This window comes from Camelina sativa, chromosome 3 (genome assembly GCF_000633955.1).
Source record: "Camelina sativa cultivar DH55 chromosome 3, Cs, whole genome shotgun sequence".
Classification (NCBI taxonomy): domain Eukaryota; kingdom Viridiplantae; phylum Streptophyta; class Magnoliopsida; order Brassicales; family Brassicaceae; genus Camelina; species Camelina sativa.
The window spans coordinates 14,871,833-14,898,300 of NC_025687.1; the positions used below are offsets into that span (position 1 = coordinate 14,871,833).

The window sequence follows — 26,468 nt, forward strand, 5'->3', positions numbered from 1 at the left end:
AAAAAAGTTTTGATCTTTGACAGGTGATCAAGTATGGGTTAGTTGTAATGTGCAATGTGGTTATGTGGGCATGTTATGTAAACAGTTTAAGAGCTCTCTCGTCTTTACAAGCTACTGTTACAAACTTTGCTGCTAATTTCCTATCTTCCGGTTTAGCTGGTCTCTTTCTTTTTCAAGAATCTTTATCCTTCCGCGTAAGTATTTTGATCTTGGCAAAAATGTGTGTGTTTATGCTATGTTTTGTTGGATAATAGGCTAATTAATATGTTCCAATTTATTGGCAGTGGTTTGCAGGAGCTTTATCGATTACCATTGGAGTTCTGATCCTCAGTAAGTCGAGTGTCGATAAGAAGGTTAGCTCCGATTAGTCAAGAATCGATACGATAGCTTTTTTCTTTTGGAGAAGGTTGCTTTTGGTTTCTAGCAGTTAGAGATGTTAAGTTGTTTTGAGTTTTGAGTTTTTGATTAAAGGAAACGTAGTCAATATGCCAATTTGTATCAATGATTTTGCAGCTAGAGTCTCTAATTACCTTTACATTTCAGTTTGACAAACTAAGGAACGTTTTAGTAGTGTGTATAATAAACCAATTAAGTGAAGTGTGTATGTTAATAGAAGAACTGTTTCCTATATAGATCATCAAAAGGAAACGTAGATGAACGGGAGTTATAGAAAATCGAGAGAAAGTAAAACCAAAGCTAAGGAATCGTAGTACTAGCTAAACCAGTAAGGGGCCAACATCAGAGCCAACGCACCTATGAAAACTTGAAAACAGAGGCGGTTCTTATGGTAAGATGGCAAATATTTACCTAAGCCAAAGCCTATAAAACATATAGAGTTAAGGTCGAGGTTGAGGCCAGGGAAAGAGCTAGACGGGACCTCAGAAAGACGACATACTTGAACTAAAATTATGTGATTGTAAATATCGAATTCCACAAATGTACTTTTTACTATTTTCATTTCTTTAGACCATGCAACACTAATTCCACTGATTTTATTATATGATTAGATGTAGGTTTATATCATGGTAAGTATTTGATGTATTAATCTGTGGAAGAGGAACATCTAATGTATATGATTTTGTTTGTTAATTAGAATAAAACTGTTTGTGTCTAGATTTACCATCAATGTGATCGACTGATCGGATCCTCTCATGTGTTATCAATGATAACTTACCACATAATTTATTCTTCAATGTCTCTTATACTCATAAGAAAAATTAAAGCATAATAAAAGAGAGAAAAAGTTGGTTCACGTTAGCTATTTGCCATCATGGAATTTTCGTGGATATGCAATTTTCGTGGAATTTATTCGATCTTCTGTGCCATTTCATGGTCCACACTCCACAAAAGCAAATGAAAATGATCACTCATGCACATGAAGCTAATTTAGCTAAGCGAGACTTTAGAGTGGCCAGTGTACCTACATCTACTACACCTAATAATTTAATGTGCAAGTTGCAACGCATCCCTTCTCGCTTTATATATAGTAGTATAGAATAAAGAAACCTCATAATATATAAAAATTGAAATATATAAGATACTGACGAACGGCAGTGATATTCGGCCACCACTGCCGGGAAAGCCAGCGGCGGAAGAACAAGAGCGGTTGTGCGTGGACGACATGATGCAGAGATGCTTCGGCGAGTTCGGGCGTTGGCAGATGAAGCAGTTTGTGTTGACGTCTTTAGCGTGAGGACTAGAAGCCTTCACGCGATGGTGATGATATATGCGGACCAAGAACCCAATTTGAAGCGTTTGGGACCGAGTTGCTCGGTTGGATCCTGGATTTGTGATATAAATCCGGATTCATATATGGTCATGAACATAATACAAAAAGTATCTACCCTCTTTTTAAGCCCTCGTCTTTCGCCATGATCGGTTAGCCTTATGAATCTTGTATTTTATATTTCTTTTGTCAACTCTATTTTCTTGGACTCTAATTTGAACTAGTGTAGATGTCAAGAAGAGGGCTTGAACGAGACCGAATTTATACTTCTCACCGCAAATCAACCTGCCCCCCCACTTCACCAATGTGGAAATGCTTTTGGCATTTTTCCATTGCCATGAACCGGAATCCATATCACAAAACCAAGATCCAACTGAGCAATCCGATCTAACACACTTCCACTTGGGTTCTTGGTCGGCATATATCATTATCATTGCGTGAAAAGCTTCTAGTCCCCATGCTAGAGACGTCAACACATATATCATCTGCCAACGCCCCAGCTCGCCGTAGTATCTCTGTAACATATCGTCCACGCACAACTTTTCTTTTTCTCCCGCCGCTGGCTTTCCCAACAGCGGATATCGCTGCAGTTCATCAAATCTTATTTTATCAAAAATCGTTTAATTAAGCCTCAATGTCGAATCTTGAGTATTTGTGAGCTCAACTTATTTCTAGTTAATGTTTGTTGTTACTATAGATGAATCATGATGCTTCTTGTTATTGCATAATTTATAAGTTTTATACTCGGAAGAAAAGTAATCCACGTAAAGTAAAACGTACGATATCGATAATAATAATACCATGCATGTTAATAATACGAAGGATAAATTGGAATGTTAAAATTAAAGGACTATGGGGCTCAATTAAATTTGGAACGTTGATTCATGTCCTCTCTCATGCTCGACAGTTGTGTGGTAGGTCAGTTGTTCTGTCCTTCTTTTATTATATGTGTTTTTCTTTGTCCAGTCTTTTGTCGGACTAGAGCTTGCTGCATAAGCCATAAATTACACACAATGGATATCATGCCGATTGTTTTTTTTTCGGCCCATACGCTTGTGGTGGTGTATATGATGAACCGGTCATACCTAAGACTGAAACATAAGCTTTGTTTTTAATATATATTTCTTTTGTTTTTAGTCAATTACCCCATTAATTTATTGATAAGGTGTTACATAAGCCATGACGAAAGTCATGCATTTTTTTTTTTTTTTTTTTTTAAAAAAAGAAACATAGAAAGAGAGAGGCTAAAGTTTATATGAATCCGTCATACCTCCGTGTCTAACATAAGCTTCTTAATTTATATATCTATGTTCTGTAGTTTTTTTTTTTGTGTTTCTCCATTCTAAATGATTGGTTTTGGTAAAATGTTATGTTCGAGCTTTGGCCATATTTTTTTTGGATATTTGACAAAGTCTCAAGTAGAATAAGTCAAGCGAGTTTCTAAGAGTTTGAATAAACATTTTCTAGTTGTAGTTTGTTTTGGAGTTGAATTCTTTTGTTTTTTTTGTTGTGGTTGTAAGGCTTGTATAAAAGCCATTGTTTTTCTTTGATTTAATCAATAAAGTATTTAGACTATTTCACTTTGCAGAGAACATATTTAGTTCTGTAATCCTTTATCTGATATCAGAGCAAAGATCCGTGAGTGTTTGAGAGGAAAACACTTAAGAGAGAATGGCAGACGGAGGAAGCTTTACTACGCCGGCTGTACCAAAGTTTGATGGAGAGTACGACCACTGGAACCTTGTCATGGAGAACCTTCTTCGATCCAAAGAGTATTGGTGTGTCATCAACCATGGATTTGATAGCCTGAGAAGTATCGAAGCTCCCACCCCAGCACAACAAAAGGAGCTTGATGAAGCAAATCTCAAAGATCTCAAAGCCAAGAATTATCTCTTCCAATCGATTGACAGAACCATCCTCAAGACAATCACACAGAAGGAGACGGCTAAGCAGTTGTGGGAGTCCATGAAAACCAAGCATCAAGGAAATGCTAGAGTGAAGCGTGCACAGCTTCAAAGGTTAAGGAAAACCTTTGAAACCCTGGAGATGAAATCTGGCGAAGGAGTGGCCGGATACTTTGCTCGGGTTATGGCAACAACGAATGACATGAAGAACTGTGGTGAAGTTATTGAAAATGTCAAAATTGTGGAGAAGATTCTTCGTAGTCTCACAGACAACTTCAACTACGTTGTTTGTTCCGTTGAAGAATCTAAGGACATCGATCGTATGTCAGTTGATGAATTGCAGGCCTCACTGCAAATTTATGAGAATAAGGTGATCGAGAAGAGAAGTGAAGAGCAAGTGCTGCAAGTCGAAAATGAGGCAAGAGGAAGAGGAAGATGGAACCCCCAGAGAGGAAGAGGTGGTAACAGGGGACGAGGGAGAGGCAGATCATTTGTGAACAGATCTGCTATCAACTATTTCCGATGCGGAAAGCAGGGACACTACCAGTTTGAATGTACAAGTGCAGAGAAAGGTGTCAATTATGTGGAGTTTGATGAATAAAAAGAGCTCCTGTTAATGGCACATTCAGACTTGTGCAACACTAAAGAGCAAGGAATGTGGTTCCTTGATTCTGGATGCTCAAACCACATGATTGGGGAGAAGTCATGGTTTATGGAGTTGGACGAAAGCGTCAAGCACTCAGTTCGCTTGGGAAATGGAACAAGGTTGATGGTCCAGGGGAGAGGAAAAATCAGAATGGAAGTAGAAGGAATCACTCAAGTGGTAAGCGATGTCTACTATGTTCCAAACCTCACTAATAACCTGTTGAGCGTTGGACAACTGCAAGAGAAGGAGCTAACTATTCTGATCAAGAATGGTGTGTGTAAGATTTTTCACTCTCAAAGAGGATTGATTGTGGAGACACACATGACCATGAACCGGATGTTCTTGGTGAATGCTATGAAGAAGCCCGTCTGAGGAAGCTGTCTCAAGGTAGAAGATGAAGATTTGGGATCTCTCTGGCATAGAAGATTCGGACACCTAAACAACAAGTCCATTCATGTCATGCAAAAGAAGGAGATGGTGCAAGGTTTACTAACTCTCGGAGAGGAGACAAAGGTGTGCACTGTCTGCAATATTGGAAAGCAACAAAGAGATAAATTTGCAAAGAAAAGCAAGTGGAGAGCAACAGAGAAATTGGAGCTGATTCATGCGGATCTCCGTGGGCCAATTACTCCAACCTCAAACAGTGGTAAACGATATCTCTTTGTGCTTGTTGATGATTTCTCCCGGACGACCTGGATCCACTTTCTTGCAGAGAAAGCAGAAGCCTTCGACACTTTCAAAGTTTTTAAAAACTCTGTCGAAAAGGAAGCTAAAATTGTCATCAGAGGGCTGCGTACAAACAGGGGAGGAGAGTTCACCTCTGAAGCTTTCAACAAGTTCTGCAGAGAGCAGGGCATAAAACGACAGTTGACTGCAGGCTACACTTCTCAACAAAATGGAGTAGCAGAGAGGAGAAACCGCACAATTATGAACATGGTTCGCTGTCTACTGTCAGAGAAGGAGATGCCACGATCTTTATGGCCAGATGCAGTGAGATGGACGGCACATGTTCTGAATCGTAGCCTCACTAAAGCAGTAAAAGACAAAATCCCTTAAGAAAGGTGGTCGGGAATCAAACCGAAGGTTGATTAATTCAGGATTTTTGGGTCAGTTGCTCATGTTCACATTCCGGTGCAGAAGAGGATAAAGCTCGACGATCGTAGTCACAAATTCATTCTTCTCGGAGTTAGCGATGAATCAAAGGCATATCGTCTCTATGATCCAGTAGCCAAGAAAATCATTGTCAGCCGAGATGTCGTATTTGAAGAAGATGCAAAGTAGGACTGGAATGTGAGCGCACCGGAGGAGAGTGTATTAGCCTGGGGAGATGATGATATGTTTGAAGAAGAAGATACCGATGATGAGGTAGAGGATGGTGACGATGCAAAACCAGCAGAAGTAGAATATAGTGATGATGCAGAACCAGCAGAGGTTATATATGCTGGAGCAAACAACCAGACTGATCCATCAAAAAGGTCGCGACAACAGCCTGGTTGGATGCGAGACTTTGTAACCGGTGATGAGGTGAGTGAAGAGGAGGATTTGATGAACTTTGTCTTCTTTGTCACAAGTGATGATCCAATGAATTTCTACGAGGCTGAGAAGGAAGACAAATGGAGAGAAGCCATGAAAATGGAGATTAAGTCCATTGAGAAAAATCAAACGTGGGAGCTGGTCCCTCTGCCACAACACGCCTAAGTAATTGGTGTTAAATGGGTTTACAAGAAAAATTTCAACAAAGAAGGAACAGTGGAGAAGTGCAAAGCTCGACTGGTGGCAAAGGGATACTCTCAAACTGCTGGAGTAGATTACACGGAGGTGTTTGCACCAGTCGCTCGGTGGGATACGATGAGGAGTCTCTTGGCAGTAGCAGCTCAACATGGTTGGCATGTCTATCAGCTTGATGTTAAGAATGCTTTCTTGTACGGAGAATTGAAAGAAGAGGTCTACGTAGAGCAGCCTGAAGGGTTTCTCAGAGCAGGGGAGGAAGATAAAGTTTATCGTCTGAGAAAAGCTCCCTATGGGTTAAAACAGGCTCCAAAGGCATGGTTCAGTCGAATTGAAAGCTACTTCAAGAAGGAGGGGTTTGAGAAAAGCATATATGATCACACTCTGTTTTTCAAGAAAACAGAAACCGAAATCCTAGTGGTAAGTCTCTATGTTGATGATCTGATATTCACAGGAAATGATGAAGTGCTATGTGCTGAATTCAAATCGTCAATGCAAAGAGAATTTGAGATGACTGACATGGGAAAGATGAAGTTCTTTCTTGGAGTGGAGGTACATCAAAATAGTAATGGGATACACATAAACCAGAAGAAATATGCAAGAGAAGTCTTGGAGAGGTTCAAGATGTGGAACTGCAACTCAGTAAGAGATCCAATTGTTCCTAGTACTGTCATCACGAAGGAGGGAAGCAGTAACATCAATGCAACACTCTACAAGCAGCTTGTGGGTTCTCTGATGTATCTTACAGTAACACGACCAGACTTGATGTTTGTGGTGTGTTTGATTGCACATTTCATGGCATATCCAAAAGAAGAGCATATGCAGATAGCAAAGAGGGTACTAAGGTACTTAAAGGGAACTTTGGATTTTGGAGTTTTCTATGGGAGATCACCAACCATGAATCTAGTGGGGTACACAGATAGTGATTATGCTCGAGACGTTGGCGATCGGAAGAGTACTTCAGGATACGTGTTCTTACTGAATGGAGCAGCAGTATGTTGGAGTTCAAGAAAGCAAGACATCATTACATTATCTTCTACTGAAGCAGAATATGTAGCAGCAACCCATGCAGCTTGTCACTGTGTTTAGCTGAAAGGAATGTTGCAGGAGTTGAGTCTGTTAAGTGAAGGGTGTATGGACATTATGTGTGATAGCAGCTCAACGATCAAATTATCAAAGAATCCAGTCATGCATCGCAGAACAAAACACATTGATGTAAGGTTTCACTACTTACGCAACCTGGTGAATGAAGGTGTTATGAAGCTAGTTTTTTGTGGAACCGATGATAAGTTTGCAGACATCTTGACTAAGCCTATCAAGCTTGAACAGTATGAGAAGTTTAGGAAGTGCCTTGGAGTTCGAAGATTGGAAGGTTAAACTGCTGCAGGCATGCTTCAGTTTAAGGGGAGGAATTTGTTGGATATTGACAAAGTCTGAAGTAGAATAAGTCAAGCGAGTTTCTAGGAGTTTGAATAAGCATTTTTTAGTTGTAGTTTGTTTCAGAGTTGAGCTCCTTTGTTTTCTCTGTTGTGGTTGTAAGGCTTGTATAAAAGCCATTGTTTTTCTTTGATTTAATCAATAAATTATTCAGACTATTTCATTTTTCAGAGAACATATTTAGTTCTTTGATCCTTTAATATTGAGCCTTTCACGGACCGAGTATAATGTTATGGCAAATGCCGGCATTTCACCAACGGCGTTTTACGCTGAGGTAAAAAAGTTTGGTCCTAAGATTGATTACATGAAAGGCTGTGGGACAGTGGTATTTGTAGTTTGTGAGTTATTTGGATGTGTGTTTTGTGGGTTATTTGGATGTGTGCTTTGTGTTTTGTTTTCTGAAGATGTTGAACCAGCCGTCGTACGATATCATATATCTTGAATTTACGAGGGTGAAACCAGCTATAGAAGGTCTGGGCTAAAAATAATTAAGAATCTACAAAACGTAAGCAATAGTAATATAGCAGTTTTTTTTTTACAGTGAACAAATCTACGTTTTGTTTATTTGGTTAGTGTGAAACATTTCAAAGAACCGTACGTTTGTCATTGTCAACATTGAACAATTGGATTTTCATATTGGTTTATCCAGTTTCCGTGATTTGTAGGCCAAAAAACCATAGACAAGTTTATGGAAATTAAAAAATAGGCTCAATTAATACTTTCATAAACCTTTTGTAAAATGTATTAGCTAGGTGCTTGAGATTTTTCAGATCAAATGATAATTAAGTTCGATAACCATGTTCACACGAGCACAAATATGACTTAATTTGTACTACTTCGTATGTTATTGGCTTTCCAAGAGTAAATCTTGGATTCGTTTTGGAAGTAGAACTAATATTCACATGTCACAGAAGTGTTGACTTACTTACCTATAGAGAGAAACAGAGGAACACTCACACGAAGGTAAAGTCAACTCAAAACGATCAGGTCAGGAACTACGTGCAAACCATTTCATACGTCTCCATCCAACATCCTAAAACTGAATAAATCAAATAATCTTTTTTGTTCCTTAAAATCTCATCTTATTTTAATATTCTCGCATAGATACACACACATGGAGCATGATAGTAACCACATGTCAAAATCTGAGGACAAAGATAGAAGTACCGACATGTAAGTCACTACTTTTGCCATGATCAACGTGCTTCCCATTTTCTTTTATATTCCCTACTACTTATATCTCTATCCTCCGCATATTTTTTACCCGGAAAATTATAAACCCATCTCTCAAAATCTAATCTCTTTTTTTTTTTCCGTTGACAAATCTAGTTATGCCTCCTCCGGCAATGCTTGCGTTTGAAGATGGTTTAGCTCATAATTCGAGTGATAATGAGTGGCAAGGTTTCAGTGTTTTTCCAGGAGAAAACCCTAACACAACCCCTTACCCTAACCCTAACACTAATATAAATTTCTTGATTAAGAAGGCAATTTTGGAGAACGAGAAATCAATCAGTCCTATTTTCTCCCGTTCCTCGACAAGAGACGACAGCTTCAGAATGGTACTGCCGCCTGCCATGCCTCCTCCTAGAGACTCAGCAGTTCCGTTTCCTATGCTCCCAGAGCCAATGAGAACCCGGAAGAAGCTTAGCCACCAAGAATCATTCCTTTTTATGAGGAAAACACATTACTCGGAGAAGATTCTCTACAAGGAAGAAGATTTCAAATGTAACGCCTTCTGCTTGTCTCTACCTGGATTCGGGAAGCACAAGCCCGTTAGATCTTCTTCTAAACGACAAGATTCTATGGAGAAGAAGATGATCAGAGCTTCTTCCTTCACGAATTCGACCGTTTCCATACGCGCCTCGCTCGAGAAATTCGAATGTGGTTCTTGGGCATCGACGACCGCTCTGATTCAAGATAACGGTCGGTTGTTTCATGATTTCCCCGTGGAGATGACGAAATGCAACAGCAGAGGAGGAAACAGAGGAAGAGATGTGCAAGAACCGGTGACTTCTGGTTTCTTGTTCGATAGAGAAACAGAGACTTTGGCTTTAAGAAGCGTTTTGAAAACGAGGAGTACTAGAGATCACCGGAGATCGGCTGAGACTTCACCGCAACGTCGTGTAAGATTCTCGACTTCGTCTTCGTCCGCTTCTGTTTCTTGCCCTACTTCTCCGCGGACTTGTATCACTCCACGTTTGCGTAAGGCTAGAGATGACTTCAATACTTTCTTGACCGCACAAAACGCATGAAATGAGAGGAAACAAAAACAGAACACAGAGAGTTTTTTTTCTAATATGTATGTGTATATGAATGTGAGTTCGTAAGGCTGTGTAAATACTAAATATCTATCGAGAGAGAGAGAGAGAGAGAGAGAGAGAGAGGGGTTGTTGAATCTTTGAGAAATCAAAATCGATGATAATGAAATAATTCAAAACTCATTTTTTCGTGTTTGCTTAAAAAAGCTCTGTTTCTGACTTTAAAAATCTCCTATTCTTGAGGGTTTTTTTTTAGCTTCCTGTAATCTTTAGCTTTCATTATTAGAGTAATTTTGTTCACTTTCATAGTCCAATTTATAGTGTGTATTCAGGTCATTCGAGTCCTATTAAGTATCAAAACCGATGAAGAGTATGGTTACAAGAGTGGTTGCAAAAGTTAAGGAGATCAAAAAAGCTTCATAAAACTGGACAAAAGTCTTTGGTTACAATGTCGGGTAACATAACCTAATATTAAGAGAGTATAATACGATTAGTGAAATAGTCAGCGTTTTAAAATCAGTTCCTTGTATCGAAGAAGACACGAACAACATCCACAATCTGAGCTCGGCAAATCGGACATTTCCCTCCACTCCAATGTAGTTCGTTGGCACATTTCAGGCACATGCACATATGTCCGCACTTGTACAAAACCGCCTCAACCTGCGTATCGTCGCAGACGCAGCATTTTCGTTTCATTGGGTTTTCTCGATGAACCTTCTGTTGCAAGCTAGCGTTTGCATCCAAACACGTTTTGACTGAATCTCGCAAAACCGACATTTCTTGCTGTAGCTGTTGGATCTGTGATCTCATACCAGTTATCAGCTCCATTTCCTGAAAACGTTTTTAAGCGGTTCAATGATATTTACCGCTAGTGCGATTGCAAGTTTCTACTGTATAATGAGAAATCGATGAAGACTCACAGGTGAATGAGGATTTTGAACAGACAAGATAGGAGTGGAAGTAACTCCAGTGTCTTGAGAACTCCATGATCCTGCAGGAGATGATGCAAAGATTTGTGATGAAGATGATGATTGGCTTGAGTCATCTCTATCGTCTTGCTCTTTGCCTTCCGTTAAAGACTCTTCTTCTTTGATTTCTTCTTCGATTTCATTTGTCTCTTCTGTCTCTTCTGCCTCTTCTTCTACTTGTTGGAATTCCCATTGGTTAGAGTGCCTGTTGGAGTGTGACTGCACACGAGACATCATGAGATTATCGATCTTCTCTCGCAACCCGCTCTCTAGGAAATCTGTCACCGTTCCTCTGTATTACGTGGAAATACACATTTTCTAAGTCAATGTTTGGCAATTAAGAGCAAAAATGATTTGCTGAATTTGATGGTTACTTACCGCTCAAGGAGTCTGCGTATGTCCTCTTTTTCAGACCGAGTGTTCATTACTTCTAGGTACCTCGACTTCCTCAGTTCCTCCCAGTAACTTCGTGGCCGAGATATTTCGCTAAGCCAATCATTGTTCGTTTCTCCATAATAAGACTGCTCATCTTCATACTCATCTTGTTCTTCCCATCCATTTAGATATGATGTTTCGTGTCTCTCAAGGCACTGATCAATCTCATTACTCTTATGTAACACACCTTGTGTTTGAGTTTCTTGCATACAATTCTCACTTTGATTCTGCCTTAACCACGATTCCTGAGTTATGCAGGGGATCACACTTGTCTTCTCTTCTTCTTTCTTCCCAGCCTCGCCGTCACTGCAAGTTGTTTCTACTTCTCTTGTTTCTTGCAGTTGAAGGCAATTCTTTTTCAATTCAACTATTGCATTTTCAGTTTCTCCTTTCTTACTACATAACATTGCTTCCTCTATCTTGCTGTCACGGATGTTCAACCGCTCTTTGGAGAAAGCTTCTGGAGTAACACCGCCTTTTTGCAACCTCGTGTTCTCGGTAGTTACTTGTACAGCTTTAATACTCATCTCATCGGATCTATGATGATCCTTCCTCTGATCTTCTGCAGCCACGGTCTTCAACGCATTTGGACGAAATTTCTCTCTGCGTTGCGATAGATTCAAAGATCAAGAATCAGAAATAAACAAATGCTGACAACTAAAATCAAGAACCTTTTAGGAAAAGATTAAGAACAGAGGTTACGAAATAAACCTTAAATTCAGAACTGCAGAGCCTGATTCGATCCGGTTTAGTCCGGTTGGTTTTGCGTTAGACAGGTTTCGATCTTGTATCAAAAGACAACGTTTGAGGCTCCTTAGCTTTAACATTGACTGGTTACAAGAAACATAACCGGACGATATCGTAATTAAAAAAAAGTATTGAGTGGATTATAAAAAGTCACAAAAACATTGGGCGTTTATCAAAATAGTGAAAAATATAACTTTTACCTGGAGACGACCACGTTGAGTAAACCTAGAAACTGCGTTGCGTTCAAGAAGCGAATCCAACTCACGGTGGCGATCACGTTCCATTTGCATAAGCAAATCGGTAAACGCTTGCCGTCCTCGGATCCTCGGCGAGAAACTAACCACCGGAAAACTGCTTTTCTCCGACGACGACGAACTGCTACAAGGCCTTAAAATCGAGAGTCCACCGTCGCCGCCACTATCTCCGGTGGTTAGCTTCTTGTCTTCGATGCCAAGCCTCCGAACTAGATCAGCGACTCGTCCCCATTTGCTCTCAGATTCAACATCCACCGTCGGTTTAGGGTTTGTAGCCTCTGCTACGTTGGATTCTTTAGCCATTTCAGAATCTCCATCGATCGAATCTTGAACACTACTAAGTCCTGAATCGCTCCGACTACTACTCACCGAGCAGCGCCCACTGCTCGGTGAGTTTCCGGCGTTGGATCGGTTTAGCCTCGCCTCCCACATCTGTACCAAAGAAGAAGCACCGCCATGTTCAACGGGAGATTCAAGGACACGCTCTGCTCTAACAATTGGTTTCTCCGCCAATCGAATAAGATTGTTCTTGTTACTATGAGTCTCGATCCAAGAATCGACCAAGTTCTCGTCGGAGACATGATGAGATTTGAAGAGCTCGAGCTCGTGATTGTTTTTCATCGGAGGAGAAGGTTTCAGATTCTTCTGGAAAACGCCAGCGTTTTGATTACGGTCTCTGAGGATAAACCCGTATCTCTGAGACGGAGAAGGTATCTCCACCTGAGAAGACGCCATTGTTAATCAGAATCGAACACAAGGGGATCAAAATACCATCCTATATTCGATGAGAGTTAAAGAGGAACAACTCTGTTTCTCTCTTACAAGAAGAAGAATAAAGAAAGAGAAATTAGGTTTGGGTTAGTGAAAACACAGATTTTTCTCTCCGTTAGGAAAACAGAACAAGAAGAAGTGGTGGAGATACGAGGATGAATGAATGAAGAAGAAGAAGAAGAAGAAGAAACAAAACCGATGAAACAGTATTGTTCTTATCTGTTTAGTAAAACAAACCTTTTTTTGTTTTATTTTGTTTCCAAAACACCGCTAACACAAATATGTGTTGTCCTAAAATCGCTCTGTTTTGTCCCTTAAACTTGGGAACGTGTCTGTAAAATAAGAGAATAAATATATGAGGTGTACGCTCGAGGGAAACAAAAAGCTTCCGTGGCCAAAAGTGAAAAATATCGTTATGGAAAGAAACTAATTATAAAAAAAGCTGGAGTATAAATTTTGACAATATAAATAAATTAAACGGTTTCTGTATACACTTGTCATTTATATTGGTAAAAGCATTTAATTAGTAATGGCAAAAAAAAGGAGCATTTGATTACTATACTAATATTGAGTTTATTAAAGGTGATAAAGGCTCCTAACTCATAAATGCGATAGTCAAATTGGAGCCGTTGGGAGATTTAGCCGTTGGTGAGTGGGAAACTGGGAACCATGCACTTTTTTTAATGCCATATCATTTAATCAAATTGAAGAACTAAATATTAGTATAGTAAACACTATACATTTTTAGAATCTTATTATATAGGATTTAATGATAAAATAATTCATTAACAAAATTATGATAAGTGTAAATTATATTATTTAGATGTTGACACATGTCAATTTATTATTAATTTTTTTTATATAAATTTTGATGACAAAATTACTCATTTATATAAATCTTGATGACAAAATTACTCATTAACACGTGTCAATTATATTATTCAGATGTTGACACATGTCAATTCATTATTAAAATTTTAAAAAATAAAATGTAAAAATTCAAAACCTAACATAAAAAAGTTTTATATAAAAGTAAATAGATAAAATAAAATCTAATTTTATATAAAATCAAATTATAAGATAAATTATATCTATATATACCATAAAATTCAAAATTGTAATATTGTTTACTTATTTTAATTTTTAGTTGCTATATTACAAAAAACAATATTACTTTTTTTATAAGATAAAAAAATAATTGTGAAAATTATACAATTAGTTACTGTTTCTGAAAAAATGTAAATACTTACGTTTACATAAAGAAAAAGATTGTTGAAAAATAAAATAAAAAATAAACCGTCTCATATTTTTTTCACCAATCAAATAATTTATTCAAAAGACTGCTATTGTAATATATATGATAGGAGTATGTAAGATTAGAGTGAAGAGACATATAATAGGTTATTTAACGTGTTCAAAAAGATAATTTGTTGGTAGTAGTTAAGACTAAAGAGTATATTTTAACAGTAAAATATATTTGTGTGTACAAATAAACTTTTAGTGGTAATGTAGACAGTAGATTTGTAAATGGATATACATTAGTATATTATAGCAAAAGAAACAAAACAACTATTTTCTATGACTAAAATTTTATCTCTTTACTTTTATACATTGTTTTTACTTACAAAAAGAATTAAATATTTATATATATATATATATATATATATATATATATATATTTTAATTTAATTTTAATACTTTTGAACTCATCTACAACTATTTTCTTTAACTAAAAGTGTATATATTTTTCTTTTCAACCAAACAATAAATTAAAAGGAATTTTATCGGTTAGTTGCCCAAGCCAGAGGAAAAGGGTTTACAAAAGATACTTTAGAGATAAGAGAATGCGAAGCATTGACAAGACAATTTGCCTTCGAATTTGTCGCATGCGAGATCCAAGAGATGGAGAGTAGTGGAAAAAACTCCAGCGAATTAAACTTATCGAGCAAGTTGAAGAAGGATGGCCAATATTCAGGAGAATGCACCATAGTGAGTAACTCAACACGTATCCGCTCCATGGCCCACAACAACGCTTCTAACTCTTAATGCAGGGGGGAGGGGCACCTTCTTAGACACTTGGCCTCCAACAACAAGGTTCGCTCCTCACCAACGCAACACCACCAGCCCAATCATGAATGCTCATTGGTTGCTTTCCAAGAATCATCAATTTGACAACAAAGTGAAGAAACGTGGACATTTAAGGACGGAGATGGAGCCGACATGACCGCCTTAAAAGAGAGTGCATCTTCCCAGGCTAACTTATCGCCCAAAGCCTGAACAATTGTATCATTCGTCTCGATCTCTAAACCTTTAAAAAAAAATTATTTCTGGTCTTCCAAATTGCCCATAAAAATCATGGTAATTGAAAAAGTTGATCAGGATCACCCTGTTGAGAGATATCCCTCCAGAAAACAAAATCCAAATTTGAGTACACCGACTCATGAGGAAAACCCTCTGATGAGACCGGAGTTAGAGATAAATCCTAAATTTCCCACGAGTGAGGACATTAAAAAAAATGTGATTAATAGTCTCAACCGCAGAGTCGCACCTTTTACACCAGATATTTACATTGGACACCTCGATGTATCTATTTACTTTTATAGATAGTTTTTACTTACTAAAAATACTTATTTTATATTATTTGTTAAATTTTATTTTATTTTAAAAACTCTAAATCCGCACATCGGGCGGGTCCTAATCTAGTAGAACATGAGTGATGAGTATATGTCAATCAAGGAAAAAACTTTACAAAGATAAAGATAGAAAATAGAGAAAATAAATTTGTATTTCTGCTGTTCTGCATGTAAAAAATTGAGGTACAGCCAACTTCATGTAATCTACTAAAAAAATCATAAAGCATTATATATTAAAAAAAAAGATTTGGAAAAGAAAAAGCAGACTTGTAAAAGCTGCCTTAATTATAAGTTCGTTAAATCATTCTACCAAATATATTTTAATAATCTTTTGTAGCAACATACCAAAACAAACAGGGCAGGGTCATGTCAGTATGTCTACCACTCACACTAGCCGAGTACCAAAACGGCATATGTTAACCGCACGTCTAACACAATTCGTAAACCAGTCAATTAATACTTCAATTGGAATTCAAACCCATAACGGACAATGATTTGTTTGTTAAAAAAAACAAAACAAAAAACGGACAAGGGTTTATGAAGCTTTCCAACACAAATACAACTCTCACTCAGTTAAGACACAATCTTTTCTTAATATTTTATACTTGGGATACATTGTTAATCAGATGAAAATAAGTTTCATTCTGGAGTAATCAAAGGCAGAGATGTAGATCATAACTGGAATTGCATTTCCAAAGAGCATCCCAGAACTTCAAGCTTTGCAGCCATAGCCTTGTTCATTGGCGGTGGCCCGCATCTTAAGATCTGCAGCCATAGCCATAGCCTTGTTCATTGCATTTCCGAAGAGTATCCCAGAGCTTCAAGCTTTGCAGTCATAGCCTTGTTCTTTATGTAATAAAATATGAAAACGCAAAACTTGTTCTCGAAGCATAAGAATCAACTGGTGAGAAGCGTTATACCTTTAAGAGAATGTCTTCGTATGTGATATTGGCGTAAATGAGGTGCACCTTTGTCTTGTATGTTGGGGTTTCTAGAATTTCTCTAGCGACCTTCACAAATACGAAATAAATTGTGTTTTGAAACAGATACATTGGTTTCGAAACAACATTAAACGCAAATGTAAACATACCTGAACCTCCAGCAAGCATTCCAAGTTCCCTAAACTGAACAGGTCGATACTTGAACCTACCTTACAAATAAAAGGTAATAACACAACAAAAGTTTGAGATTCAAGAAAAGTAAATACTAACATGTTTGATCAGCTAAGCACAAACATATGAATTGAAGGTACCTTAGACCATCTCCATTGGTTATTTTCTTTTGTGAGTGTATACTTACTTTTTTATAATTAATTTTAATATTATTTAATCCAAAGTGTTTTTAGATTGTTTAAGAGTGTCCAAAAATGAACAAAAATGTCTTCAAGTAGAGATTTAAGACATATTTTGATACTCTTAAGACACTTAACAATTAAATAATATTAGAATTAATTATAGAAAATTTTGTAGACACTCCTCAAATATAACTAATGGAGGTGATTTTAGATCCCTTTACGGCAAGATGGTCTCCAACACGCATCTCCCCCAAATGATGAGACATCCTTCTTTGTGGATACATCTAGTTGACATCATTTGTGGATACATCCTCCTTCATTATCGTTGGGATGCGAAGCTCCTTATCTTTCATCGACCAGGCTACGAGAGACTCAGTCTTGCCACTCATCATGTGGCTCGTCCTTTGCCGTTGAATCTCAATGCTGCCGTTCATGTAAGTTTATTCTTCTTGTCTTTAATGTATGAAGTTTTGTGTGACCAAATCATTTTTTGGTGGTACTGGTAGAATCAGAGCTGAGCATGACTCTCTCTCTCTCTTTTGTAGCAATCTCTGACTTGGTGTGAGCACTGTTTTGCCATTCACCCTCTTGTTACCACAGACTGTGGACACCAAGTGTGCAAGTCCTATTTTAACAGGTACATGCTCCAAATGGTGTCACAGTCTGTTACTCTGCCACTCTGCATGGTGTGCCAAACATATTTTTTGAACCCTGGCATAATACGCCAATGTGTGGAGGAAGAGACTCGCATAGCCTATTTGAGAGCTCTAAAGGCTGACATGAAGATGAACCTTCCACATATATGGACTCAATGTAAGCTTCTTAATCTTTTTTTTTTTTTTTTGACATAAATAATAAGCTTTCCATATATATCTTTCAGGTGCCAAATTTCTTCACAACCATATTCATCACAACATCCATCAAAACCCTCTAAAACAAAAAAAATCTAAACCTACAGTCTACAAATGAGCATGTTCATAAAGAAATGTGAATTTCAATTTACCTTGAGGGCTAGGTAAATAGCGTCATAATAAAATATAAGTGGTATGGTATGTACATTTTGTGTACTACATAAATATTTTTGAACCATTTTAATGCAATTATTTCTTTAATTTATGTGTTTATGAGAGATGCATCTCTAAGTTTTTTAAACATATATGATTTTGTGAAATCACATGGACTTATATAATATTTTGTAGGTTTATTAAGTGACTTAAAAAAAATTACAATTATTAGTTTATCTTAAAAAAAAGATATATATGTATGTATATACTAAATTAATTTTATAGTTTATATATCTTTAAAGCATCTAGTTTTAGTATCTTTTAAAATCAAATAATATATATATATATATATATATATATATGTATTTATCTTAATTTAATCAGCAATAAGCTTATATGTGTGATGTATCTCAACAATCGTAAATTTCAGAAATCTACTTTTTGTCACTATTAGCTTTTATCACCTGAAAACCACAAAGCTCAACTTCTCATGCTATTCAAAGGTAAATATCACAAATATAAGCTTCTTTAACCATTTAATTTTATAATCTCATAGCTCTATTATATATAAGTAACTACAATGTGGTCTACGGAATTAACTACACATACTACATATATACTGAAATACTCTATAATACGTACGTTAAGCAAAAAAAAAATCACAATATCCAACTTTATAGATTTACTAGATAAGGCCCACATTATTACGCGGGTAAAAATTAATAAAAAAAATATTAAGAATAATTAAGTAGTAATTTACATGTTTTTAGATTTTATCTTGTAACATTTTAATATTGAATATGAACCTCTCATATTTCATTTTCATACTCTCTCAGTTCCATTATATAAGAGTTTTAAGGTTTTTTTTGTTCTATTTTATAATATTTTCTCAAATTTCTATTTATAATATTTATTAATATAATAATGTATTACTATTTGAACTATGTATTTTCCTATTGGTTGATGTTTTATAAATGACATAATATTTATCATTTATTGATCTTTGTGCTTTTTCCAAAAAAATCTTATAAGACAGGGAGTACCATTTAAATATCTAGACCATCATAATAAACAATATTTTACGTTTAATTACGCATTTCATCTTAATGCATAGAACTTTATATTTTATATCAAATACAATTAATACATCATATCGAATCTATATCTTAGTAAGAACTGAATATACAAATAAAAATTAACAAAATATAATTCGCAAAAACTGTATCAACATTATTTAAGATATATTTGTTATGTTGTTATCTCATAAGTACTAATTTTTAATTCATGTCTTAATCAATTTTAAATGAGTGAAACTCATAAAATAAAAGCATATACAAAGATATAGAGACATTCTCATCAAATAACTGAAGATTCATTCTAATAAATTATAATTTATTTCAAATTATTTTACGTTTTGACATATGCATTACAAAAATACATGTGTTGAAATGATAAAATCAAAAAAATTACTAAAATTCTTAAATGATTTTTTTCCAAATGATTATTAATATTTGAAAATTTTATATTCTAAAAGAAATTTCATCGTTAGACATTCACTTTAGTAATCACATTTAACTATCTATATCATCGTAAAACCATAATTCACTAAGATATATTTGTTATGTTGTTATTTTTTTTTTTTTGAATAAAATGTTAAATTATATTCAAAAGAAAAATAAACGTTATTACAACTGGTGCATCAGTTTATAGAAAGCTAGGATCTAGTTGCATAACAAAATCGAAAAAATTAGATTACGATTGTCGAGAGTGTAACCACTTTTGGAATGCTTCATCATACCGCCGATCACCCAAGAGACCAATGGCAAGTAGTTGATCACGAACTTGCCGCTCTATCCAGTCTTTAAGAGAGGCTGCATTGTGCGAAACTTCGCCGTGGCGACGCCCATTACGCTCACGCCATACAGCATAGACCACCGCTTGGAAGACATACCTGATGAGGAACCCATCGACCCTGTGGAGCTGAGAGTTTGAAATGAGCTCAAGCAATGTTGTTCAATCCGTTGTATAACGTGCACCTAGAAGACCTTTGGACAGGGCTGACCACACTTCCGAAACGAAAGAGCAGCAAAAGAACAGATGATCTCGTTTCCATAGCAGAATGGCATAAGATACAAGTACCCGCAAGCCACCCGTTCCAGGCCACCATACGCATACCCGTTGAAAGACGATCCTGAACTGCCAACCAAGCGCAGAAAGAAAACTTCGGAGTAGCATGACTAAACCAAACACCGCGATGCCATGATACCGTGGCAGAGGTTGTTTGTATATGGTTCCAAGTGTCCCGAGTTGAGAACTTGTGCTTAAAAACATCATTCTTACCTCGCCACAATAGTTGATCGGGTTTCTCCTGACGTCGCTGCCATTGAGAATGCAGAGCGTTCTGCAACACGGTTAGCTGTTCTGATCGTTGCCGTCGTCGCCTATGATTAGTCCAAGCTTCCGAAAGTGAACTGTGGCAACTAATCCCCAAATCGATAACCCCTCTGTCACCCACAATATCAATGAAAGGACCCAAATCTGACCATTTATCATACCAAAAAGAAGTACGCTCTCCATTCCCAACCTCCACTTTATAAAAAGTTTTTGTAAGATCCCGATATTTTAGAAGTTTTTTCCACATCCAGGAGCCCAAACTGGTTGAACTATTAACTGACCAGAACGAAACTTGTCGTAGGAGATTAGTTGAGGACCATTCCACCCACAAATAGTTACCCTGGGACACTAACCGCCAGATCAACCGTAAATAACTCACCAAATTTGCTTCTCTCAAAGATCGTAAACCGAGACCCCCTTCAGCCTTAGGTTTACAAACAACCTCCCAGGACACCTTAGCCTTTTTAGTACTCATCTCTGTTTCGAACGAATCAATCTCAGAAATGCACGCACAAGGTAAGCGAAAAGCACCCATCCAAAAACTACAGACACTCCACAAAACAGAAGATATCAAATTGAGCCGACCAATGTAAGACAAATAGCGAGCAGTCCAGGAACCAATACGTTTGCGAATCTGCTCCAAAAGAGGTGAACAATCCACTACAATGAGTCTCTTGGTAACGAGAGGAAGACCGAGGTAACTAACCGGTAAACAACCTACCGTGAAGGGAAGCTGCATATGAGGTGGATTAGAAGTATCGCCAGCCATATAAATGGTCGATTTCGCTAAACTAATCATGAGTCCGGACATTTTGGCAAAATGATCAAACATCACCAAGATTCCCTCAATAGAGCGCAACTTACCATCGGACAGAACCCTAAGATCATCCGCGAAACTTAAATGAGTGAGTCGCAATATCTGACACCGCGGGTGGTAACCAAATAAGCGCTCGCCCGCTGTCCTATCTAACATCTTGGAGAGCACATCCATACACATAACGAATGGATACGGCGATAACGCACACCCTTGACGCAGACCATGCAAACTGCAAAAAAAACCCCACAAGTTCATCGTTAACCTGAACGGAGAATGATGCTATAGACACACACAACATAATCCAGTGAGTAAACATTGGCGGGAAATGCATAGCCGTAAAGATCTTGGACATGAAGGGCCATTGAACTGAGTCAAATGCCTTGGAAATGTCTATCTTAATGGCACAAAAGCAGACTGGTTACTAGATATGAACTTTGGTAGTAACCTATTAAGACGATTGGCAAGAATTTTCGAAATCACCTTGTAGTGCACATTACAGCAAGAGATATGACGGTAGTCCTTCATCTCCTTTGCGGATTTCGTCTTAGGAATAAGTGCAAGTATTGTAGCATTGACCCCTTTAGGTAAGAAACCCTTAGCAAAAAAAGATTGAACAGCTAGCACAAACTCCTGCCCCAAAATATCCCAAGTAGCTTTAAAGAATTATGTAGTGAAACCATCAGGTCCTGGGGATTTATCACTCGGCATGAAAAAGAGGACATGCTTAATTTCATCACCAGAGACCACACGGGTGAGGAGTGTCTGAACAATAGGAGTAGAACAGAACGGTAACAACTGCTCAAGCGTCTCCACCGTGACTCATTCAAAACTTGCGGGAACAGCCTACAAGAAATCCCTGAAGTGCCGCTCTGTCTCTTATTTAATACTATCGCCATCGTTATCAACACGACCATCCAGACAGTGAATTTCCTTAATAGTATTTACTGCTTCCCTGCCTTTTGCCGCACGATGGAATGTTTTATTGTTTCTATCCCCCACCTGCAGCCAATGAAGCTTTGACTTCTGCTTCATATACTTCTCCTCAAGACTAGCCAAAAACTCCCAGCGTTTAAAAGCAGTGTTCTCCTCCTCCATCAACCGTGGGGACGGGCTAGTCAAATTGGCCTGCTGTTTTTGGCATAATACTTGATAAGCCTCCACCGTTTTCCGCACAAGATTCCCTAACCGTCTCTTCGCCAACGACCATAGAGCTGGTTTTAGACCTTTAAGCTTTTTGGAGAAACAAAACAGAGAGGATGTAGATAAGAACAAAGGTTCTGTTTCCTGCCAATACGCTCCCACCAGCGGTTTAAAGTCCTCCATGTCAGTTAAGAGATTTACAAACTTAAAAGGGAGACGACGTGCCATAGTAGGAGCAACCTCTCCTTGAATCTCAATACGACAACACAAATGGTCTGAACAACCACCCGCTGTGAACACACTGTACGACTGCGAGTAAGAACGCTCCCAAGCATCGTTCTGCAACACTCGATCAAGCTTTTTAAGTATAAGATCGTTCTCCCTCTTATTGCACCAGGTATAAAGAGGACCATGAGATGCCATATCCGACAGAGAGCAGTGATTGACAACAGCTTGAAAATCATGCATACCCCCTGTGACCATTGGACTAGTATCCACTTTGGAGTGTTCGACCATATCGAGTGTTTCATTATAATCCCCCATCAGGATCCAAGGTTGATTCTGCATAATAGGCGAGTCCGAATGATCTTTGATCTCTTGCACAATTCCTTCCTAGCCTCCACTGTATTCAACACATATACAAAGGAACAGAAAAACGCCGCCTGGCCCTCTAAAGTCACTGAACAGGTGATCATCTGCTCACTTTTATAGAATGGATCCAACCTCACGTTTCCTTTCCACATAACCCAGATACGCCCCCAACGATTGTATTCATAATTAGTTAGAAACGACCATGCAGGGAATAGACCACTCATCAACCGCTGAGCCTTCCTCTCCCGAACACGAGTCTCAAGCAAACACCCAAACTGAAAATCATTACTCTCCACCTACCGTTTTATTATGGAATGCTTTGAAGATTTGTTTAGACCACGAACATTCCAAAAGAACCCAGACATTAATGTTGCGAGGGAGGTTTCCTACTCTTAGTAGGAGCAAGCAAATTTGAGACTATCTTGTGAGCAGTTTTTGAGCTACGCGGTAAATAAGGTTGTAAAAGAACCTCATCCTGCGTATCCCGTGACTGAGTGCCGCCATCGGCGTGCCAAATTGTAACATTTGGATTAGCCACACCCGCTTGTATAACCTGAGAAGGGGGGATCATCAGCGTCTCTTGTCCCTGCTTGATATTCCTCTTCAGCTCCCAAAACAGAGTATGAATTTGAGAGCAAAGAGGCCACATCGGATGTCGAAGAAACAATTCTTTTATTTGGGCTACGACCCGTTTTTGGGGTTTGCCACCCCTCAGTATGTTTCTCATCGTCTGCACTAACATCATTCTCAAGATTTTCCTCCCTCACTGTTAACGGAACCTCGTCCACAGTGTGATGGTGAGCCAGAGATGGAGCCGAAACAACAGCTGCGACCCCAACTGGTGATTACTGAACCTGCTTCTCACTGACGAGTAACTCCCCATGAGACAAACCAGTAGGCAGAAGATGGCCCCACTTCTTACAACGGGAGCACCGCGGCGGTAGTCAAGGATAACTATAGCAGATGACAGTGTCTAATTCTCCTTCCTCTTCTCCCATAAAAACATACTCTTTAGGAAGCTCCTTTGTCAAGTCAGCTTCCACCATTATCTGAGCTTCAATAAAACTAACACACGCCTCTGTTTTAGGATGCAGCCGTAGAGGTTTCCCCACCGCACTCGCTAAAAACTCCAAACCCTTATCCGTAAACATAGTTGGAGGGATATTTTTAAGCTTAACCCATAAAGGTATAGATTTCATAGCAGGTTGTGCTTCTTCAGCGAACGGTGTCCACTTCGAAACTATCATCGGGAGATCAGTAATATTCCGCATGCCACGATTTAGGACTCTTTGTCTCATACCCTCATTCCTTATGCGAAACTTAACCGTAGACTTGTTCACTGCTGTAACAACCGGTCCTGTTGACTCCACTAGCCCCCCGCTAGCTGCCCCAACGGACCGTCCGTGAACCCTACTAGCCCCCCGCTAGCCGCCCAAACGGACCCTAAGCTGGCCCTGCAGGGCATCGATCCTAACCCATCACTGTGGATATCCCAATCCACCAGTAGGTTATTGGTGCACCAGGCGTTCCTCGAACCCTGGTCCCCACCCTTTAACAACCTTCCCACAAGACAAGTTGCCACCAATTGACCTGCATGTGACAACCCGTCCCGTGGCAACTTGTCATGTGGGAAGGTTGTTAAAGGGTGGCCCTGCAGATCAATTGGTGGCAACTTGTCCTGTGGGAAGGTTGTTAAAGGGTGGGGACCAGGGTTCGAGGAATGCATGGTGCACCAATAACCTACTGGTGGATTCGGATATCCACAGTGATGGGTTAGGATCGATGCCCTGCAGGGCCAGCTTGGGGTCCGTTTGGGCGGCTAGCAGGGGGCTAGTAGGGTCCACGGACGGTCCATTAGGGCAGCTAGCGGGGGCTAGTGGGGTCCACAGAACGGATTGTTACAATAAAAATCGATTTTTATGTGACAACCCGTCCCGTGGAGGTTAATTGGTGGCAACTTGTCCTGTGGGAAAGTTGTTAAAGGGTGGGGACCAGGGTTCGAGGAACGCCTGGTGCACCAATAACCTACTGGTGGATTGGAATATCCACAATGATGGGTTAGGATCGATGCCCTACAGGACCAGCTTGGGGTCCGTTTGGGCGGCTAGCGGAGGGCTAGTAGGGTCCATGGACGGTCCGTTGGAGCAGCTAGCGGGAGGCTAGTGGGGTCCACGGGATGGGTTGTCACAACTACAAAAACATCAATCAAAGATGTCTGATCCCCTAACCTCCAGATCTTGTTTACAATCATTTAAATTTTCCCCACATGAGGAGCTTTGACATGGAGAAACTTACCAATCACGAAATCCTCCCAAAGAGGTTTTGCGCCGACAAACACCTCCCTAGGGACAACGACTCTCTCCTTTCCATCCACTTATGAAACTTCAAACTTCTATTGAGTAATACTACGCTTTTGAGCCACTTGAAGAAAAGAACGTTTACCCGGTTGAGTCAACGTCGTAGGCTGAATCGACGAAAACACCTCTTTCGAAACATCCCCCAGATCTTTACCAACCGACGGAGCCACTTGGGAGCCGTCAAAAGAAACCGCAGATACCATCCCCGTTTGTTTATCCCCCACTGGAGCCTCCGACTGCCCCAGATCCACCGCAGAACGGCTTGGAGTAGCCGCCGGCGACCCCATGCGTGACCAAGAAGTAAGAAAACCCTAATCGCCCTTTTTCCGCTCTTGACACGTCAGCAAAACTTTTTAACAATGAAGCTACCACTTGTTATGTTGTTATCTCATAAGTACTAATTTTTAATTCATGTCTTAATCAATTTTAAATGAGTGATATTCGTAAAATAAAAACATATACAAAGATATAGAGACATTCTCATCAAATAACTGAAGATTCATTCCTATAAATTATAATTTATTTCGCATTATCTTACGTTTTGACATATGCATTATAATAATTCATGTGTTGAAATTATAAAATCAAACATTTAAAAATTACTAATATTCTTAAATGATTTTTTCAAAATGATACATATTAATATTTGAAAATTTTCTATTCTAAAATAAATTTCATCGTTAAACATTCACTTTAGTAATCACATTTAACTATCTATATCATCGTAAAACCATAATTCACTTTTTTACGGATTAGAGTTATAATTTTAATAATAAAAATAATATGAGCATCATATGAGATAATATGTATATTGGTTACTATTTTAAATTTAACAATAAAAATAATCAGTAAAAAAAAGCAGTTAACATCCACAGAATTTTTGGAAATCCAAAAATATACGAAATATTATTATTCTATATCTCATAATTTCATAAGTAATACTTTTGTCAATTTTCATCAATTAACCAAAAATATATTCCTACAAACTCATTTTTCTGTTTTTTTTCTTCAGCTTTCTCATATTACTAAATGCATTAAAATCTTTAAAATAAAACATGTAAAACTATATTAATATACATCATGTATTGAATCTTTTTTTTCAAAGTTCATTATTCTTTCATGATTTTGTGTACTTATTTACAATAAAAATTTATATTACAACGATAAATTTATTTAAAATGTGTCAAGATCTTATTAATGAGTAACAGTTTTCCTTTTTGATTTAGAAAAATAATTTTTATATAGAGATTATAAAAATAATTTTTATATAGCATTAGATCTTATTATAGTATAATTGGAGAAACTGACAAGGGAAACAAATTTGAGTAAAGAATACAAAATATTTTAGGTACAATCTTTTTTCC

General features: G+C 38.1%; 3 protein-coding genes and 1 long non-coding RNA gene across 4 annotated transcripts in view; 3 read left to right on the top strand and 1 right to left on the bottom strand.

Annotated features, from left to right (window-relative positions):
* LOC104778978 overlaps window positions 1-512 on the top strand; it is a gene marked incomplete at its 5' end in the record, with an annotated part of 860 nt that extends 348 nt beyond the window's left edge. The window contains 2 exons of the mRNA XM_019240208.1: window positions 24-194; window positions 285-512. Of these exons, the coding sequence (XP_019095753.1) occupies window positions 24-194; window positions 285-368 (255 nt within the window). The remainder of the gene's footprint in view (window positions 1-23; window positions 195-284) is intronic.
* Window positions 1,443-2,501, top strand: LOC104777126. Its single transcript, XR_766221.2, has 2 exons — window positions 1,443-1,878; window positions 1,956-2,501. It is a non-coding gene; the product is annotated as an uncharacterized LOC104777126 (long non-coding RNA).
* LOC104777127 lies at window positions 8,727-9,882 on the top strand. Its single transcript, XM_010501337.1, has one exon. The coding sequence runs from the start codon at window positions 8,773-8,775 to the stop codon at window positions 9,691-9,693; it is 921 nt and encodes a 306-aa protein (XP_010499639.1). The 5' UTR covers window positions 8,727-8,772; the 3' UTR covers window positions 9,694-9,882.
* LOC104777128 lies at window positions 10,097-13,126 on the bottom strand. Its single transcript, XM_010501338.2, has 5 exons — window positions 12,050-13,126; window positions 11,814-11,932; window positions 11,046-11,705; window positions 10,620-10,959; window positions 10,097-10,530 (listed from the first exon to the last, which is right to left on the bottom strand). Exons 1-5 carry the CDS (start codon window positions 12,836-12,838, stop codon window positions 10,216-10,218), a joined length of 2,223 nt encoding a protein of 740 aa, XP_010499640.1. The 5' UTR covers window positions 12,839-13,126; the 3' UTR covers window positions 10,097-10,215.